Raw genomic sequence first — 20,653 nt, forward strand, 5'->3', positions numbered from 1 at the left:
ATCTGGCCAACTGCCAAGTCTTGAGTTTCTCTCTGGATAGGGTTGCACTGCCCCTTAAGGAGGTGGTCCGCGACTTGGGGGTCCTCTTGGACTTGCAGCTCCTGCTTAAGCAGCAGGTGGAGGCCATGGCCAGAGGTGCCTTTGCCCAGCTTCAGCTGGTCCACCAGTTGCGGCCCTATCTCGAGCTGCAGGCCCTGGCAACAGTAACTCATGCCCTCATCGTCTCTCGTCTGGATTACTGTAATGCACTCTGAGTGGGGTTGCCTTTGAAGACGACCCAGAAACCTCAATTGTTCCAGAATGCAGCGGCCCGCCTGCTTTTGGGCGCTAGGAGATATGATAATGTGACACTTCTCGAGTGGTTGCTGCCCTGGTTACCGATTTGCTTCCGGGTCCAATTCAAAGTGCTGGTTCTCACCTTGAAAACCCTCAGGGCTTAGCACCTGCTTACCTGCAGGACTGCCTCTCCCAGCCAGTCCTGTCCCATCCTGTAAGATCTTCTCAGGTTGCTCTTCTTTCGGTCCCTGGTTTCAAAGAGGTCCATAGTACTAGGGCCCGTGGAAGGGCTTTCTCTGTTGCTGCCCCTTCACTTCGGAATCCCACCCCCCCCCCCATTCGGTCTGCCTTCTCCCTTTCAGCCTTCAAAACCCTATTAAAGTCATTTATTTTCCAACAGGCTTTTGCCCTTTACATTTTTTTTGTGGGCGGTGGGTGGGTTATCCTCCCCTTAAATCTCGGATGCTGCTCTTGTTTGAAAACCCCTTGAGTCTGTGGATTGGGCGGTTTATTAAAGCTCTTAATACACACACACACACACACACACACACACACACACACACACACACTCTGATTAAGTGCCAGAGTCTACTTTGAATACGGTATATCAGGGCTGCACAACTTCAACCCTCCAGCTGTTGTTGGCCTACACCTTCCATCATCCCTGACTACTGGCCTCTGTGGCTGGGGATGATGGGAGTTGTAGTCCAATAACAGTTGGAGGCCTAGCATTGTGCATCCCTGCTGTAGATTATCAGAGTGGATACCAATGGCCATTTTGCTACATAATCTACCACACATCTATACCTGATGTGCGTCTTCCCTAGGATTTGGCAGAATATACAGACAACCAACCTTGAGATTGTTTGGTCACCTGTATGGGCTTTTTAAGAGTTAAGAGAAAGAGTTATTAACTTGTCCAAGCTCAGATCAGGTGAGGCAATTCTAAGCAGCTGGAGACATGAGCTCTTAGAGGAGGTGCAGTTGAACCAGCAAAGGTGCAGGCATGAAGGCTTATATGCAGAGTGCTCTTACCCCTGGACTTCAGGGCCGAAGTCCAGGGCCTCCACACCCCCTGGGTGCCCCCAAATAGTCTTTAGTCTGTCCTGGGTGGTGTGGTTTGTGCCCTCAAGAACCTCAGTATTAAATAATGATGCTTAACTTGCTGCAGGGGAGCCTCCAAAGGCCTTTAGGTCCAGGTTCCAAAATTACCTAGGTGCACCTCTGCTTATATGGCTAGCAGAAGTCCCACCCCTTCCTGGACTCCCAGGACAGACCTCCTTCCAAGCAGACACCCTGGCCGATTTCCCCCTCCTCCTGAGAGGAGACCCATTGGGAGGGAGATCTTGGTTAACCAAGTGTGCACTCCATCTTTGGAACTGGAGCTCGGTCTGAGATTGCTGTTACCCCTGCTCCAGGGGACCTGAGAGCGATGGAGGGAGCACAAGGGAAGGGGGCATATTCCCACCAGGGAGCGTCTGGTCTCAGGACTCCTCTGTGGTAGGGGTCAGCTCTGACTGCCCTAACATTGCTGATTTTGGTGGGCTGTCATTAGGCTGGGATGGACTCCTCTTCTTTCTTAGATTTGCTCTCCTCAGGGTTGATGTGTGGGTGTACCCTGAGATAACTACACTTGTATCCCATCCTTTCTCCAAGGAGCTTAGGGCACTGTACATAATGTCATTCTATTTTTATGGTTATCCTTACAACTTTGTTATAAGGCAGGCTTGGATAGGAACATAGGAAGCTGCTGCATACTGGGTCCGACCATTGGTCTATCTAGCTCAGTATTGTCTACACAGACTGGCAGAAGCTTCTCCAAGGTTGCAGGCAGGAATCACTCCCTGCCCTATTTTGGAGATGCCAGAGAAGGAATTTGGAACCTAGATACTCTTCCTAGAGGAGATCCATCCCCTCAGGGGAGTATCTTACAGTGCTCACAAGTGGTCTCCCTTTCATTTGCAACCAGGGCAGACCCTGCTTAGCTAGGGGGACAAGTCATGCTTGCTACCACAAGACCAGCTCTCCTCTCTAAATAAAGTGTCCCGTTGAGTCAATGGTGCCCACAGAGTCCTGGTGCCCACAGAGTCCTGTGGTTGTCTTTGGTAGAATACAGGAGGGGTTTCCCATTGCCTCCTCCCACGCAGTTTCAGATGATGCCTTTTAGCACTTTCCTATATCACTGCTGCCTGATATAGATGTTTCCCATAGTCTGGGAAACCAGCAGGGCAAACTGACAACCTTCTGTTTGTTAGTCAAGCATTTCTCTGCTGCGCCTCTTAAGGTGGATAAAAGATGGAAACTTGTCCAATAAGCATCATCATGACCAAGTAGGGATTTGAACCTAGATCTCCCCAGAGTCAAACACTTTGTCCACTATGTTGCACAGCCTCTCAAGCATCCTTTTGCATATGTATGTTAACTTGTTTGCCTGTCTGTGAAGTGCGTGTGCAATAAGATAATTGGGAATTAGCTCTTTGGAAGAATGGATAAATCATTATTATGGTCATTACAATCAATGGCAATTTAACCACTAGATCTTCCATTCTCACTGAAAAGAGACCTGAATTCGTTACAACTGAACATTTAGTTAATGTTTGACAGTGCATATCATCTAGACTAGACATCCCTGTAGCATTAACAAAAAAATTGTTTGTCTAGAGGGCATGGGTTCCTATTCATCAGCCTTTCTGCTATCAATTCATTCCAGTTGTCTTAGCCATCTGCTACCACAGTATCCAAATTCAAACAAGTAACTAAGATTGAAATACATTTATAGCGAAAACTCCAAACAGGAGCAGAAAAAATTAGGAACATTTTCATTAGCAGTATCCTCAAATACAACAAATATATTATTTGCACACATTGATAATGAATTTTGGTTTCATGGACAGAGCAGAATCAACCATATTTGGGAGATATTATTAGAAAATTCTAAAAGAGCTTTGTAACTTTTGAAGAACTGCAATTTTTGAACTGCGATTCAGTTCAAGACTGAGCTAAGAAAATAATCTCTAGTTTATGAGGCTCTATTCATTTGAACATTGCTCATGAAGTGTGGAAACAGAACAGAATCCTGGGTAAGCACATCTGATATTCTCTTTTTAAAATTATTTTACATTTTTTAATATTTCCAAAATACATCAAGTACAAAATTAACATAAACAGAGAAAATGAGTGCCAGAAGAAAGAAACATACGTGCCGAGAGAAAGGACATGGGGGAAAAATAGAGAAATAAAAGTAGCAAATGTTATTTTACAGTGCAATTAAAGGTGTAACTTCTTTAAAAACCCCAGTTGCTATATACAAGTACAGTATTCTACAAAATGTAATGTAAATGACTTTACAAGCCCCACTCCCAAAAAGAAGTGAGTTTGTCTAATATATACTAAAAGGATTCAGCTTTTCTGCTAAATGCTTTCAAGGATTCTGTGAACTATGTTTCCATGAATATATCCTTATAATATAGATCTGCCATACCCTTAAACTGAGAAGAAATTCTAGCTGTCTTTGCTCATACCACTTTCTGATCTTTGAGACAGTGGTATATTTCCATACCTTTACTATCTAGGGTTGACCACATTCAATAACTGATGCTTAGCTTGCTCCAATGTGCGGGGAGACGTTCTGAGGCAAAGTCACTAAAAGTGCTATTTTTGGATCCAGAGATATGGCATTTCCAATAATTACTTTGATGTGAACCAATATCTTCCCCCAGGTTCCCCCCCCCCCTCAGAGTGGATTGAATTATGAGTGACTCGCTAAGATGTGAAAAGATCACCTGTTAAATCCTTCCTCATGCTCATGAGAGGGAAATGTGTGCTTAATTTCTAAAACCCCTAAAGGCAATGGCATTCATTCTCTCTATGCAGTGGAAACAGTTGGGGTGTGATATGACATTGATCTTTTGTGATCAGACCACAAAACAGGAAACAATTTAAACTCCCTGCTGTTCTGTTTAGCTGTGTTACTCCTGTGCCCTGTGTCCGACAGCAAATAAACAAATACTTATGCGCTCTCTCTCTCTCTCTCTCTCTCTCTCTCTCTCTCTCTCACTCACACACACACACACACACACACACACACACACACACACACAGAGAGCGAGCGAGCTCAAATGATTGTGTACCATTTTGCTGACATTTTGAAATTATTAATAGCTTGCTGCCTTGATGGCTAAGCTATCAAATGCATGTATAACAGGAAATGGGCTGACAGAATATGGGATAGAAAGAGAACTGCTGATCAGCCTGTTGTGGTCTTGTATAAGACTAGATTCATGCAGTTAGTTCATGAGAGGATTCTCCCATGACAAGTTTAATACTATACATGTGATTCCACCATTCCACCCCCCCCACCGCCTTCCACTCATTTCTTCAGATAGATCAAATAGTGCCTCACAAGCTATCCCTGAAGCCATCACAGAACTCAGCACCAAGAATCTTAGTTATGGTCGAACTCTTGAGACGTCTGGGTTTTTATTTTATATACAGCTGAGCTGATTTACTTGGCATTCAATTAGATTTTATTGCACCAATGGGTTTCTCCCCCTCCAGTTCTTTTGAAGTGAAAAATATCATTGCAACAGCAGATGCAACAAAAGTCTTAATGGAGCATAAAAAACTGAAAGGTCATGTTTTTGTAGCTCCAGAACGGAGGACAATACGCTGCTGGATTGTCTTCAGAAACAGTAAAGTTAATGAGCACATTTATTGCTAATAAAATGATCTCATTTCTATCCTAGATCCTGCATTTCACTCTCTTTTATGCTAGATTTTTATAAGTATTCTTGCAAAATACACTTCTGATTTGTGTTATTTTTATAATATCAAGAACTAGGTTAGACTTAAGCTCAACAGTTTAGATCTATAGCATTAGAGCTAGACTCACCTAAAATAATAACAATAACAAAACAACCATGACAAGGATGGGCTGGAGAGCCAGTGTTTTGGTCGCATGTATGAATTGTCCCCCTTTTAAAGCAGGGCTTGCCTCGGTTTACATTTAGTTGGGCAGCTACGCGTTAGCACTGTCTGCTGTAATATATTCCCCATATGGGATGGGGCCATAGCTCAGTGTTAGAGCATCTCCTTTGCACGCAGAAGGTCCCAGGTTCAATCCCTGGCATCTCCAGGTAGGGCTGGGAGAGACTCTTGTCTGAAACCTTAGAAATCCACTGCCAGTCATGAACAACACTGAGCTAGATGGACCAATGGTCAGACTCAGTATAAGGAAGCTTCCTATAATAAACTGGCCAACACTCCACGCAGCGGAACACTGGCATCCGGGACTTGTCAGAGCTGTGCAGGCAGCCCTGATGATGTTGCACAGCACAGCAATTGTGACTGATTGAATGATTAAGTGCCGTCAAGTCAGTGTCGACTCTTAGAGATCACATAGATAGATCCTCTCCAGGATGATGTGTCTTCAACCTGGCCTTCAGGGTCTCTCAGTGGTGCATTCATTGCTGTCGTAATCGAGTCCATCTACCTTGCGGCTGGTCATCCTCTTCTTCTCTTTCCTTAAACTTTTCCTGGCATTATGGACTTCTCAAGGAAGCTGGATCTTTGCATAATGTGTCTGAAGTTAGGAATGGGCCCTGGGCGGTCCAGTTCGGGTAAGGGGGTGCCTTTAAGAGCGGGGGGGAGGGTTTACTTACCCCTCCCGTCGCTTTCTCGCTCTGGCGCCGTAATTTCAGTAGTAATTGGGGTGGCAGGATACCTCCCTGCTGCCCCTTCCCCGCTGTCGCTATGAAAAACTCCCAGGAGTCCTTTGCGTGTGCGCACGTCACAGAGACATGAAGCGCGCGCATGAGGTGCGTGCGCGCAAAGGACTCCTGGGAGTTTTTCATAGTGACAGCGGGGAAGGGGCGGCAGGGAGGTATCCTGCCGCCCCAATTACTACTGAAATTACGGCGCCAGAGCGGGAATGAGGCGGGAGGGGTAATTAAACCCTCCCCCCGCTCTTAAAGCCACCACCCACCCCAGTGCTGGACCTCAGTTTGGCGGTTCCATGCACACCCCTATCTGAAGTATGATAGTTTGAGCCTGGCCATTTGTGCTTCGAGTGAAAATTGTGGATTGATTTGTTCTAGGATCCATTTGTTTGTTTTCCTGGCTGTCTATGGTATCCTCAAAAGTCTTCTCCAGCACCAAAGTTCAAAAGCATCAATACTTCTCCTATCTTGCTTCTTCAAAGTCCAGCTTTCACATTCATAGAGTGTCACGGGGGAAACCCTTGCCTCAATGATTCTAATCTTTGTACATATAGACATGTCACGGCATCTAAATATTCTTTCCAAGGCTTTCATTGCAACCCTACCAAATGCTAGTCTGAGGCATATTTCTTGACTGCTGGATCCTTTACTGTTGACGGTCAATCCTAAAGGGCAGAAGCTTTCCACCGCTTCAGTGTTTTCATTGTCAATTCTGAGGCTGGTTGCTGTACCTGTTGTCATTAGTTTAGTCTTCGTTACATTTAGTCGTAGTCCCATTTTTTCCAATGTGCTCCTTGACTTTCATTACTAGGGCTTGCAGATCATCCGCATTCTCAACTGTCAGAGTGGTGTCATCAGCGTAGCTCAAGTTATTGATGCTTCTTCCTCCAACTTTAAAACCACGCTCATCTTCTTCCAATCCAGCTTCTCTCAGTATATGTTCAGCACATAAATTGAATAAAGAAGGAGAAAGTATACAGCCTTGTCTTACTCCTTTGCCGATCGGGAACCAGTCTGTTTCACCATGTTCCTTCTGGACTGTGGCTTCCAGTCCTGTGTATAGGTTTCTCATGAAAACAATGAGATGTTCTGGGACGCCCATTTTCCTAAGGCTATTCTACAACTGACATTGTTGACACAATCAAAGGCTTTTTTGTAGTCAATAAAGCACACATTGACTTCTTTTGGGGTATTCTTTGGCTTTCTCAGTTATCCAGTGTGCATCAGCAATGATGTCTCTTGTTCCTCAGCCTTTTCTGAAACCAGCTTGAACATCTTAAACAGAACTACTTAAAACAGCACCCATGTAGTTGTGGTGCTGCTTCCATGGTTTCAAATGGAAGTAGTGCTGCACAACTGCGTAGGTGCTCTTTTAAACCATTGTGCAACTGCCCTGTTGCACAACACCGTTGGGGCTTCCAGCCACGTGTTCTTCATCCCTCACTCAACATTCCATTGCATAGAATGCCGGCCACTGATAAATAGGATGGCTCTTACAATATCATAACCTCCCCAGGTGAAAATAGGGACATTGTTGGATAACTCCTCTTTTCTCACGTCAAGGAGTAATGCTGAGCCACTTTCCACTGTCACATATTGCTAACACTTCTCTTTGAATTGCTCTGAAAACGTAAGGAGGATCCATAATGAGAAAGGGAAGGGCTGGAGGTGAGATAGCACATAGGGACATAGAAAGTTGCCTTCTACTGAGCCAGTCCATTGGTCCATCTAGCTCAGTATTGTCTACACTGACTGTTAGTGCCTCTCCAGGGCACTTTCCAGATTAGCCACTCAAACAGCAGCAAAATGCTTCTGTTGAGGCAAATTGCATTCAAAATGTAAATAGCAAAGTGCCCAGCAGGGGGAGTAGTCTCGCAAAAACTAACAAGCTGAAAAAACCGCCACTTTTTAATGCTGGATATACCACATTATAGCACTATTTTGCAGCGATTAAATTTGAAACAAGGCATTGGAAATATGAATGGCAGCCAGCTGTCTGCATAGGGACTGCGGTGTCACAACACAGGAAGTGTGGAAGCACACTTCAGAGATACATCGTGACCCAGTTGCAGGGTCTAATCTGGAAAGCGCCCAGGGTTTCAGGCAGGAGTATTTCCCAGCCCTACCTGGGGATGCCAGGAATTGAACCTGGGGCCTTCTACATGCAGAGCAGATTCTCTACCACTGAGCTACAGCCCCATTCCCAAAAGGGAATATCTTACAGCAGCCACTGCTCATGCGTAGTTACCCATCCAAATGCAAATCAAGGTGAACCCTGCTTAGCAAAGGGGGCAATTCATGTTCCCTACTGCAAGGCTGGCTCTTAATTTGCAAAGCATGGCTTGCAGGGAGCCCGCACTGCCTTGAGCCTGTTTTTCTGATATGGGTGTGTGTGTGTGTGTGTGTGTGTGTGTGTGTGTGTGTGTGTGTGTGTTACACAGTATGTGTAACACTGTGTAATGTCATCCAAGCAAGAGTCTCTGTCATCAGTGAAACTGCATGTGATTCAGTTAATGATAAGTCAATATTTAAAAAGCACTTAAGTGCTCACTGAGTGATGGTAATAGGAACAGGAAACACGAATGTAAACTCTCAGAAATATCATCCTTGCAACTGAATACAGTTTATAATTTTTTATTTGCTAAATAGAGATACTGTAAAAACGGTACTGTAATTTTTGATTTGTTAAATAATGAAGATACTGTAAAATAGTATGTATGTACATACTATTACCTACTTAAAATTTCCAAACAACCATATGGAAACCCATCCTTTCTTAAGCACAATATGTGTGCACATGCATGCCTTAACTTGTATAGTAGCTTACATTATTTTGCAACGGCCTTCTGGACTCTTGGAGGACTTGGGGGGAAATTGCTTCTTGATGTGTAATCCAGCATGGAAAGTCATGAGTAATATAACATATTTTTAATTGCTTGAAATAAATGTCCTGGGTTTGAAGGAACAAGAAAATATTTAATGGTTAGGATGGGTTTTTTGTTTTTTGTTTAAAGATTGTTAGTAGTCTTTGAATTTAAACAGATTTTCAGAATGATATTCTGTAGTGTACCGTATTTACCCGAATCCACGACGGGGTTTTAGAAATTGCAGGGCCAGCTTGCATTCAGAATCCTCTCTCTGCCTAGCTCTTTCCAAGCTGTCCCCCTTGCTCTCAAGTAAGGAGAGATCCCAGCATGGTTGATTCCAGTGGGCTCATGTGCACACACTCTCTCTAGTCTCTCCCCTTTGCTTGCCTGCCTTTCTCTTCCTTCCAGCCTGTCTTTGCACAACACCTTTTCCACCTTGCCTCCTTTTCCTTTCTGCTTTTTGGGGCAAGTGTGACCTGAAACCTGCTCGGATCTTGGTTTTGTGGGGACTGGGAGGCTGTGATTTTAAAGTGACAGCGGCACTCCCAGCCTGAGGGGTGTGTGTGTGTGTGTGTGTGTGTGTGTGTGTGTGTGTGTGTGTAAATTCATCAAGATCTGGCTCCTTGGTGAGTGGAAGGGGCAGCAGCAGCTGCAGGGTGACAATGGAGGAAGAGAAAAGGGTCCCGCTCTGATGTATTTTTGCTTGGGTTTTGTTTCTTTGTGTTTGGGGGTAGTTTATGGGGGGCAGGGAAAGGTGAAGGCGGGCGGGGGATGACAACAACCAGGCAGGCTGTGAATGAGACTGCCGTGCCAGGCAGGGGAGGGAGGCTTTGCTGGGAGGTGAGTTGGGGGCTCTAGAAGCCAGAAGGTTTGCTGCTCTGTTGGTACGTGCAGATTTGCCTTGTGAGTACCAAACCATTTCTGCTGGCAGTCCTTTGAGTAACAGCTTTGAAAAATGACGTGGAACTGCTGGGCATAACCTGTATTTGATATGCCTTTTTAAGGAGGTCATCTTAAATTCGGAGTCATCTTTGATTCGGGTAAAGACGGTAGATTCTTTAGCAGGATAAGAGGGGAATCCTACTAAAGTAGAATACAGTGTGATTTTTTCTACTTGGGGCTAAACAGATGTCCTATTTCTCTCTCTCTCTCTCTCTCCTTTGCAGCAATCAAGCTCTGGGGATCTGAGGACTCTGAGGAAAGGGTTGTCCCCATACCACTCTGAATCACAGCTGTCGTCACTGCCACAGTATCAAGATGCCATGCAAAATGTAAGTTCTGCTGAGCTACCTGATGTTATTGTGTTAGCATGAGTGTTTTGAGCAAAGAGGGAGTCCTATCTGGACCTAACATGTAAATCTCTGGCAGACTCTGACTGACTGATTCCAGTTGCCTGGTAAACCCTAGTGCCCCTGTTGTGACTGCCACGGGCCGCTCTGGTCCCTGCATTCTATTCTCTTACTTGGTGTTGAAAAGGTGGAAATCGCCTTGGAGTTTTTTCCTAAGGATATATTTGTTCACCCAAGCTTTTAATGAGATTTAATCCTTTTAATGTTGGGCTTTAAATAATCCTAATGTTTATAGGATTTTAAATGTGAACCGCCCAGAGACGCAAGTTTTGGACGGTATAGAAATATGTTAAATAAATAAATAAATAAATAAATAAATAATACGTGTTATAATTGCTGTTCATCCCTTCAGTGACACATCCCTCCACAGTGACTTAGCATTAGGGATGTACACAAAACCACTTTGCCCCATTCAGTTCGAATCAAAACCGGATTCGAACCAGACCAGGCATTTTCGGTATTGTCACCCCTCGTGCCGGGCCCTGGTTTGGTTTGAATTCAACCCGGTTCGGGGGGGGGGGGGCGGGCGGTAAAATTGATTAGAAAAAGTAATGACTTACCGCCGCTGAGGGTAGTGGCAGTCTCAGGAGGGTGCTGTGGTGGCAATGGGAGTGGGGTCTCCGGTGGCTCCCCCTCTCCCTGCCAGCTTCCCCCAAGTCTCCCTGGGCTGGTTTCAGCCCTCAGCGCGTGCACAGCAGCCATTTTTGGGCCACCATGCATGCTTACTGGCCATTTGTGTGACCTAGGTCACGCAAATGGCCAGTGCGCATGCGTGGTGGACCCAAAATGGCCACACATGTGCAGAAGGCTGAAACGCCCCCCAAACAACCAAAACATCCCAGGGAAACTTGGAGAAGGCCAGTGGGGGGAGAGGGAGCCGCTGGAGACTCCCCCTGAAACCGCCGCTGCACACCCCTCCCAAGACCGCTACAACCCTTGGCATCATTACTTTTTCTAATCAATTTTACCTTCCCCTGCCACCCTCAAACTGGCTTGCCCAGTTTGGTTCGACCTTGAACCGAACTAGGTTCGACTTGAGGTCAAGCCTTTGAGCCAAACTGGTTTTAGCTCCAGCCGGCTTGATTTCAAGCTGACTCACACACCCCTACTTAGCATCACATATTTTGGTGATTAATAGGTCATAAAAAAGAAATTGGAAGCACAATAGTTACCACATCTCCATGGGTAGGCCTTTCAGGATTAAGAAAGAGAAAGCGGCAACCTTAACCTCTATTGTTCTTTAGGCTTTATCTGAAGGAGCTTTTTTATTTGTAAAGGGACATGATCACACTATGGCTTGATTGAGACAATCATTCTAAACCATCCTGTGCCCCTCTTCCCCTCATTTCCTCCTTTGTGCATGAGAAGAGAAGATGTAAAGTTCTCACTCTTGTGTTTTGACTAAACTGCACTTCCCTGGTATGTCCAGACTTGGGATACTGTGACTTTGTCAAGCTATGGGTAGCTCAAAGAAAGCAAAAGCAAACCGGGGCTTGTTATCCTGATATGTGAAACAGCCAAAATTAGAATTAACCACAATTCCCCCAAATTCCATTGCCGTGGAAAACTGGTTTATTCAAAGTGGAAGCTTTCAATCTCCTTCACTCGTGCATGAAGGTGGAGATGTGGGGAGGGAGAGCCCAGGAGCCTGAACCTCCGAATGACTTTAAATTAAATTTTATGGATGATGCAGACACAAGCCCAAAGGCAAGTACTACAGATAGAGATGAGTGTTAGGAGACCCTGGGGGAGCTGACGAGTGAATCCCACAATAAAATGTCAGCTTTTTTGATTGGAGCATGTGATGTCTGTACACTTATGCACAACACATGGGAAATAAACAAGATGAGCTTGAACTCCTAGTGCAGGAATGTGACTTGATAGGTATAACTGAGAGTTGGTAGGATGACTCCCATGGATGGAACGTAGTAATTGGAGGATATAACTGGTTCAAAAAGAATGGATACAACGGAAAGGGAGGGGAAGTAGTATTATATGTCAAAAATGTGTGTGCCTGTACAGAAATCCAAAAAAGGGAAAAGGTAGCCCAGTAGAACAGAACAGAACAGAACTTTATTACGGTCATAGACCAATATACAAAGAAATACAAACAATGCATCGTGTAAATAAAATTAAAAGAGAAGAAATAAATATATAAACTACTTATGAAATGCTTTGCTAAAGATCAGATTGAGTTTTGCAGATTATAAAACAAAAACCTAGCCTATATATATATATATATATATATATATATATATATATATATATATATATATATAATTTTAATATATAAACCACTATATTAATAATTTTTTGTCTGGATTAAATAAGAAAAACTTCAAATGAAAATCATCGGAGGGTCCTGAAAACTTAGACAATAAGGAGGAGATTAATCTCAAGCGAGCTTCCTTAAAAAAATCACAATATAAAATTGAATGTGTACTGGTCTCCACTTGGCCAGAACCACAAGGGCAGAGGCGGGCAGGGAAAGGGATGCCCTTGAATCTGCCCTCTAAAACGGCAGATGGAAGGGCGTCCATTTGGGCCAATGTCAATGCACGTCTGAATTTGGGGATAATAATAGAATACAGATAGCCTGCTGGCTTGAAATTAAACTTTTTTGCCCTGAGATAGACGGTCTTAAGGTAGCCAAGTAGATAACACCTGACTAAAAATGATAAGTTCTGTTAAGAACTAATCTGCCTATTTCCTTTCACTGTAATCTTAATTTGATAATTACCATCTTCTTCACAGTAGCCTACTTGCTTCTCAAATGTTCACACATTTACCATTGTGAATTAGGGTGGATGATATTATCACAAACTCTGCCATTGAGGTGTCCCTATGTGTCACTACAACTGTATCATATTAGGCCCAGATCGGTCCAGGTGTTGTGAAGTTGATAGGAACACAAACACAGAGAGAGAGAGAGAGAGAGAGAGATGGGTGATCTCATAAGCTCACTTTCCTTAAGGAAAGTAGGCTAAAGAATGAAGAAGGGAATTAAAAAAGTATAGTAGTTGAAGTGTGCTGCAGACTTCCATACCAGAGAGAAGATGTAGATGATCCTTGAAACAGATGTTTCAGGGAAGCAAGACTGAGTCGTGATGGGGGACTTAAACTTCCCCGATATCTATTGGGTGACAAACTCCACTAAGCATCAAATTGCCAACACGTTCTTGACATGCTTGCCTGACAACTTCCTCTTTCAGAAGGTGGAGGAAAGAATGAGGGGATTGTTAGTGTTACAGATGCTGTCCGTACAAAGACCCAGATTAAGTGGACAAGAAGAAGAGAATGGATGGTTCACTCTGGGCTGGGGCAGTCTGAGCCAAGAAGCCCTCTTGAGAGCTCATATGCCGTGGGGTTAGTCAGTGAGGTTGGGGCTGTTTACACAACCATCAGAATACCATAGCCTAGATTTTCCTGTACTGTTCCACTTCAGGCTGCAGGTCATTGATTGCATATTTCCGATAGGAAGGAAACAAAGCTACATAGCCTGTCTGGGAAAAAAGTAGACTGAACCTTTCTCTCTGACCTGCTGGTTTTCTGTATGTAGAGATATTTGGATGTGGATGAACATTCAAGTTCACAGACACTGGCTGACCTACCGATTGATGAAGTGTGTCCATAAGCAGGACTTAGAGGGATGTGATAGGGCAGTCCACACTACTGTACTCCATTCGCCCTGTTGCCCACATGCTGTTGTATTATGGAGCAAGTGGAGACTTCCTGCGTTGTGCTCCCTCTTCATCCCAAAGCCCTCTGCTACACAGGAAACATCTTTGCTTGTTGTTAAATGTATATACGGCCTTTCATTAAAAATAATCCCAAGGCAGTTCACAACGTATTAGGAACATAGGAAGCTGCCTTATACCGAGTCAGACCATTGGTCCATCTAGCTCAGTATTGTCTACTACACAGATTGCAGTGGCATTTCTAGGGAGTCTCGCTCAGCCCCATCTTGGAGATGCTGCCAGGGAGGGGACGTGGAGCCTTCTGCATGCAAGCAAGCAGTTGCTCTTCCCAGAGCGGCCCCATCCCCTGAGGGGAAGATCTTACAGTGCTCACATGTAGCCTCCCATTCAAATGCAAACCAGCAAAGGGGACAATCGCAGGGAGTTACCCCAAGACCAAATCTCCTCCCTATTTGTATTAAAAGAATACATATCTATCAAAAATTTAAAATAGTACAACTATTAAATAAAAGGTAAAGTGTGCCGCAACTGTTAAATACAAATGTTAAAAATACAACTCTACTAAGAATTTAAAAAAACAAACACCCAGTAAAAACAATCAAAAGCAGCAACATGTTTCCTGTGCGACAGAGGGCTTTAGGAGGAAGGGTTTCAGGGGTGTGTGTGCTGTGCAAGAAGTCGGCACTCACACCATGGTACAATCACACACATACAGCGGGGGCAAACGGAGCAGTGCAGACAGCTCTCCTGCATCCCCGCATGTCCTGCTTTTGCATACACGAGGTTTGTTGGCACGTCAGCCACTATCACCGCCACCACCCACTGCCTGAAGTGAAACATTGATGCACTCTGGGGGAAACTTTACTAGTCATTCTGATGGTTGTGTAAACTGACTCTCAATGTGGGCGAAGCATCTTTACATCTATATGGTGACCTCACAGAATTCCGTATCTTGGATATTCACATGAGAATTCTAAACTAGCTACCTGTGGAGTGCTATTTCTTTAAAACCACTTGGGAAGATAATTCTGTCTTGTCTGGAGGTACGTTGCCCTGGTATCAGCGGTCCTGTCCTTTGACAAGGTAACAATACACCCTGCTAACATTGCATGGCACTTCTTCACTCAAGTATATTTCAGGCTGCCTTTCAATGACTGGTAACTTAATGAAGGTAACTTACAAAAGTAATTGCCTGGACTTACAGTCTGATGGAAGCTCATCTCAGGATTTTAAGGAAGCCATTTTTATAACATAATGGATTTGGGGGTGATGGGGGAATGATCAGTGTTTAAAGTGTGTTGGGGTTGGTTTTTGTAGTAGAATTGAAAAGGCAAATGAGTCCTTCAAACCGCCAAGAAAAGTAGTAATTGTGTATAAAATACTGGCAGACAGATGCATTAAGAAATGTTTACTTAACACAAAACCCACTCATTATAACTGTGACATGGCACAAGCCTTTCTATCTATAAGTAGGTATGTTGGATTGAAAATCCATTCTGAATACAAAGAAATGGAATTTCTCCACATTTCAACAATTTCCAGGCCTTAACGGCTCCATTTTTTAAAAATAAAGTTTAGCAGAAATAATTATCCTGCTCTTTCTTTACTCTTTTGTAGCACTGGTTATCACTGTGTAAGTTGGGCAGTTGCCAAAGGAGGAAAAACTTCTCCATGGCATTTTTAATTTAGTGTATATATGTTGTGTGGGCAAGAAAAAAAGAGAGAGCACAAGAAGTGGTCAAAATGTGAAGCTATTTGGATTCAGCAATGATCTAAGGCATGGCTTCTCAAACTTTGGTCACCTGTTATGGCTGGGTGTTATGGGAGCTGCAGTCCAACAACATATGAGGACCTGAGGGCCCCTGACCTAACCTAGGTGGCTTTCAAACAGTAGGCAGCATGCAGACCAAGTTAGTCATGACTAGTAATCTAAGTTAGTCATGACTGGTAACATGTCCCATTAACTTTAATGAGACAAGTTGATCACTGCTAACCTTTCTCATTGGTTTCAGTGGTTCATAGTAATGGCTCACTAGCAGGATGTTGCCCAGTGTTCTGGAGAACCCTGGGTTTCTTTGGAAGTTTATTAGGGCTTTGTCAATGGGGAAATCATTAATAGTGGACAGCAACTTTCCTTGAAAGACAGCTTGATTGCCACTGCCAGTGGCTGATGTTTTGTGCAGAATTAAAACTGCATAACTGGAGTTGCACCAATGGAAGATGCATCATCGCAGATACGTGCAGTGTGTTGCTGAGCAGGGAAATGCAGAGGGAGGCGGAGCGATTTTCATTGCTCTCTCCTCCCTACAAAATGACACTTTGACTCCAGGAATATGTCCTTAAGGACTGCGCAGCCCTCAAGGACATATCCCTGAAGTTAAAAAGTCATTTTGGAGGGAGGCAGGAGCAGGGAAAATCACTCCCCCCTTTCCCTCTGTGTACATATTGTGGGGTGCCCACTCCATTTATGGTGAAGCTTAAGGAGGCAGGCAAGGCCAGGACCCTGCATGAACTGAGGGTGCACCTTAAAACACATCCCAGAATCGTCTGCAGTTCTTAGTCATTTATTATTGGATTGGCACTGCAGGAGCAGGAATAGACTTACTATAAGATGGCTGTCAGAACTGCCCCCTTCGCAGGCAGTTCTATTCTACATCAAAGGGATCAGGTGCTCTCATATTTATATGCTGGCAAGGAGATTCAAGACTTCAGTATCCAATGCAGTCTTTATTGGCAGACAGGATTCATGGGGTCATCCTCTTCCTATTGCCACTGCCCTTCCTATTGCCACTGCCAAAAAAATGCGCATTGCTTCATGGCCAAATGTACCCGTTGTCCTTCAGCCACTGGTGTCTATGTAGATGCCCGCTGTCCATTATGGAGTAGTCCTGACAGGATATAGCCCTCAGTCTCCTGGCCTTCTTCCATTGAACCCAACTCTGCTAGGTCAGCTGGCTGCAGGAAATTGCCTACTCAGAGCCTCTGTAGGCACTCCACCCTTGAACTCCTCGTTACAGGTGTGCTGCCATGGCCTCGGGCAACATGGGATTCCACCAGGTTCTAACCCTAGGGTGCCTCCAGTGCTCAGGCTGGAGTCAAGTGTCACAGGTGCCCGTGTCCTCCTTTCGGTGCAATGTATGGCAATGGCAGTGGATGCTGTCAAAGGATATGAGGACATAAGAAGAGCCCTACTGGATCAGGCTAAGCTTTATCTAGTCCAGCATCCTGTTTCCCCCAGTGGCCAGCCACATGCCTCTGGGAAACCCTCAGCAGGAGATGAAGAAGGCATGCTCCGACTCCTGTCATTGCTCCCCTGCAAGGGATATTCAGAGGCATCTTGCCTCTGAACCTGGAGGTGGCATATAGCTATCAAGGCAGTGTTCTTCATTGTAAGGCTCTGGGACCAGTGGCAACCCCCATCGGTCCTAAGGGCAGTTCCATGACTAGTTATTTATTCAGTTAAGACTAACTGTGTGAAGCTTTGGCCAAAGTTGAATCCTCTGCACAGACTCCCTGGCACCATGTACAGGCAACCTGCATGGAGCACCTTCCTTATGAGGCAAGACCACAGAATTTGGGGCTTTTTAATTTGGAAAAGAGGTGACTACTACAGGGAGACATGCTAGAGGTGTATAAAGTTATGCACAGAGTAGAGAGAGTGGACAGGGAGAAATTTTTCTTCCTCTCTCACAACACTAGAATCAGGGGTCATCCCATGAAACCAATGGCCAGGACATTTAGGACTGGCAAAAGTACTTTTTCACACAGCGCATAATTAATCTGTGGAATTCCTTGCCATGGGATGTGGTGATGGCCACTAGCTTGGATGGCTTTAAAAGGGGCTTAGACAAATGCATGGAGCACAGGTCTGTCAGTGGTTACTACAGCCGTACCTCATTATTTGCAGGGGTTCTGTTCCTCACCTACAAATGTGGATCACGACTCATTGTCCCTATGGGAATAGGGGGGTGAGGTTCCTAGAGGGTCAAAAATCATGGGGAAAGCAGCCCAAAAAGGTTTTAAAAGGTGAAATAGTGCCCTACCGTGCTCTGCGGGCATCCAGCTATCCAGTAATGCCCCCCAGGAGTCCAAATTCTTCCATTTCCCCACAATTTTTCATGGGGGGAGGTTTTTTTAAAAACTAAATGAGCCAAAAAATGGCTCCTTTTTACAAAATGGCAGCTGGAAATAACCTCTGAGCTCATCTCCGGCCATCTCCAAACTGCTGATATGCAAAACTAACACCTTTTTTGCCAGTTTTTCCCCTCGTATGCTAAGGTCAGGTGTCAATTACCCAACTGCGGATATGCAGAACCGCAGATAACGAATCCATGTATAGTGAGGTCTGCCTGTAGTTTGTTGGCCACCTCCAGCCTCAGAGGCAAGATGCCTCTGAATACCAGTTTGTTTGTTTATTTATTTACTTACTTACTTAGATTTATATGTCACCCTACCCCCATAGGACTCAGGGTGGCTTACAAGCAATAACATACAAAGCAACACAGTTCCATAAAATACAACATACATAACATCATAACCACAACCCCATACAGTACTCATTACAAGACATAATAACTATGGATTACTGGATCACTCTACGACCAGCTATCTCGTCGGGCGACCGAACACCCAATGGAACATTTCCATCTTGCATGCCTTGCGGAAAGCCAACAAATCATGGAGAGCTCTGATATTATCCGGGAGACCGTTCCATAGAGCCGGGGCCACCACTGAGAAGGCCCTGGCTCTCATTGATTGCAGTTTAACATCCCTAGGGCCCGGGATCACCAAGGTATTACTTGTGGCCGATCTTTATGGGGAGCAACAACTGGAGAGAGGGCATACCCTCACTTCTTGCTTCTCTGGTGGGCCACTGTGTGAAACAGGATGCTGGACTAGATAGGCCTTGGGCCTGATCCAGCAGGGCTGTTCTTATGTTCTTAACCATTATTCCCTTGTGTAGTGCTGTGCTTGCTCAGCACCAGGAGACTCCTTTAAGGAAATGGAACCCTCTCAAACCTCTGCTCCATCTTTGCAGGCGTGCAGAGAATGCTGAGAAACATTGCCCTTCCCAGCACTTTCCTCCTACAGTTCTTAAGAGAGGGCTCCATCTCTCTTAATGGGCTGTCCCAGCACTGAGAAAAGCACAGTCCTGTGAGGAGATCAGCACAGGGGGAAATGGCTCTCAGATTCAAGGTTTGCCAAAGTGACCCCCTCAAGGCTAGTCGCCATTGATAGACAAATCCTCCATGAATATCAAATGGTCGTTTATTTATTATTTTACTCTCCCTTCAGGCAGAGGAGGGTCGCCATTTTTGTCTTTCCCTCAGGGCACCGAAACAGCCCTGTGCAAAAATCCTGTCTGGTTTTTTGCTTGTGTATGCAGCTTGGTGGAACGGACTGTATTTTTGCATGCCTGTTCTGTTTTTGCTGGCTTGGAGAAAAGTTTTGAATGTTGATGGTTTAGCAACTTGGCCGCAGAGATCAGCAGTGCCTGGTGGCAGCAGGTGACTCATGCATAGCGGGCCCCCTCTTTGCAGAAAAGGAGGAAACAATGGGTAAAAGAGCACAGCAGAAGAGAGCTCAGTGCTGCTGGGCGGCCAGTCGCACCATGAGGCTATTGGACAGAGAGAATGGAATCTAAGGCAGCCCTTTTAAGTCAAGAATAGAGGGCAGGGGAGGGGAAACAGGGGCTGTGGGTTGTGGCTGTGGATTTGTCTATCAATGGTGACTAGCCTTGAAGGGGTCACTTTGGCAAACCTTGAATCTGAGAGCCATTTCCCCCAGTGCTGATCTCCTCACAGGACTGTGCTTTTCTCAGTGCTGGGACAGCCCATTAAGAGAGATGGAGCCCTCTCTTAAGAACTGTAGGAGGAAAGTGCTGGGAAGGGCAATGTTTCTCAGCATTCTCTGCACGCCTGCAAAGATGGAGCAGAGGTTTGAGAGGGTTCCATTTCCTTAAAGGAGTCTCCTGGTGCTGAGCAAGCACAGCACTACACAAGGGAATAATGGTTAAGAACATAAGAACAGCTCTGCTGAATCAGGCCCAAGGCCTATCTAGTCCAGCATCCTGTTTCACACAGTGGCCCACCAGAGAAGCAAGAAGTGAGGGTATCCCCTAAAAGATCGGCCACAAGTAATACCTTGGTGATCCCGGGCCCTAGGGATGTTAAACAGCGCTTTCAGCCAAGGAGAAAGGCTACTGCTGCCCTTTGGAGTGGGTCTGGGAAGCAACTGGGCACTGGCATTGTGGCTCTTCCTCAGGCGCGTAACAATGATAGGGCAAGGGGAGACAGTTGTCTGGGGGCCCCACTGCCTGGAGGGGCCCCCCAGAGGCACCTCACGTGACTCCCCATTGCCCCCTGCCCAGCCCCAAGGCCCCTCAGCCACTTGCCCTGTTTGCTGTCTCTCCAGCTTGTTCTCCTGGCTGGCAATCCAGCAGCAGACAAGCTACAAAGAGCTCCTTTTCTCCCGCCTCTCAGCTGATCGGCGGGTGGGCGGGGCTTCCACGGAGGCCTCGTGTAGGCCTCTGTGAAGCCTGAACTCCAGTAGGGCCCAAGCCAGCCAGGAAGGAGGAGGCAGCCAGAGTGGCCACCACTGCTCTCTGCAGCAGAAGACCCCTTGCTGCCCTGCCCAACCCAGCATTTGCCAGGTAGAGTGTGAACTCCTTTTTGTGGTTACCTCCCCCCCCCTGGATATATAGGCATCTGCTTGCCATAGGGCTTTGATATGGGGGGTGGGGGGGA

At 45.4% G+C, this 20,653-nt stretch overlaps 1 protein-coding gene across 4 annotated transcripts in view; it reads left to right on the top strand.

The window, feature by feature from the left end:
* The window catches only part of CCDC85C (coiled-coil domain containing 85C), a 255,954-nt gene that overhangs the window by 193,340 nt on the left and 41,961 nt on the right, over nt 1–20,653 (top strand). For all 4 annotated transcript variants that reach the window (XM_053282940.1, XM_053282937.1, XM_053282939.1 and 1 more), the window contains one exon: nt 10,027–10,131. In XM_053282940.1, coding sequence (XP_053138915.1) covers nt 10,027–10,131 — 105 coding nt within the window. The remainder of the gene's footprint in view (nt 1–10,026; nt 10,132–20,653) is intronic.

This window comes from Hemicordylus capensis, chromosome 1, assembly GCF_027244095.1.
Source record: "Hemicordylus capensis ecotype Gifberg chromosome 1, rHemCap1.1.pri, whole genome shotgun sequence".
In the NCBI taxonomy this organism is placed as follows: domain Eukaryota; kingdom Metazoa; phylum Chordata; class Lepidosauria; order Squamata; family Cordylidae; genus Hemicordylus; species Hemicordylus capensis.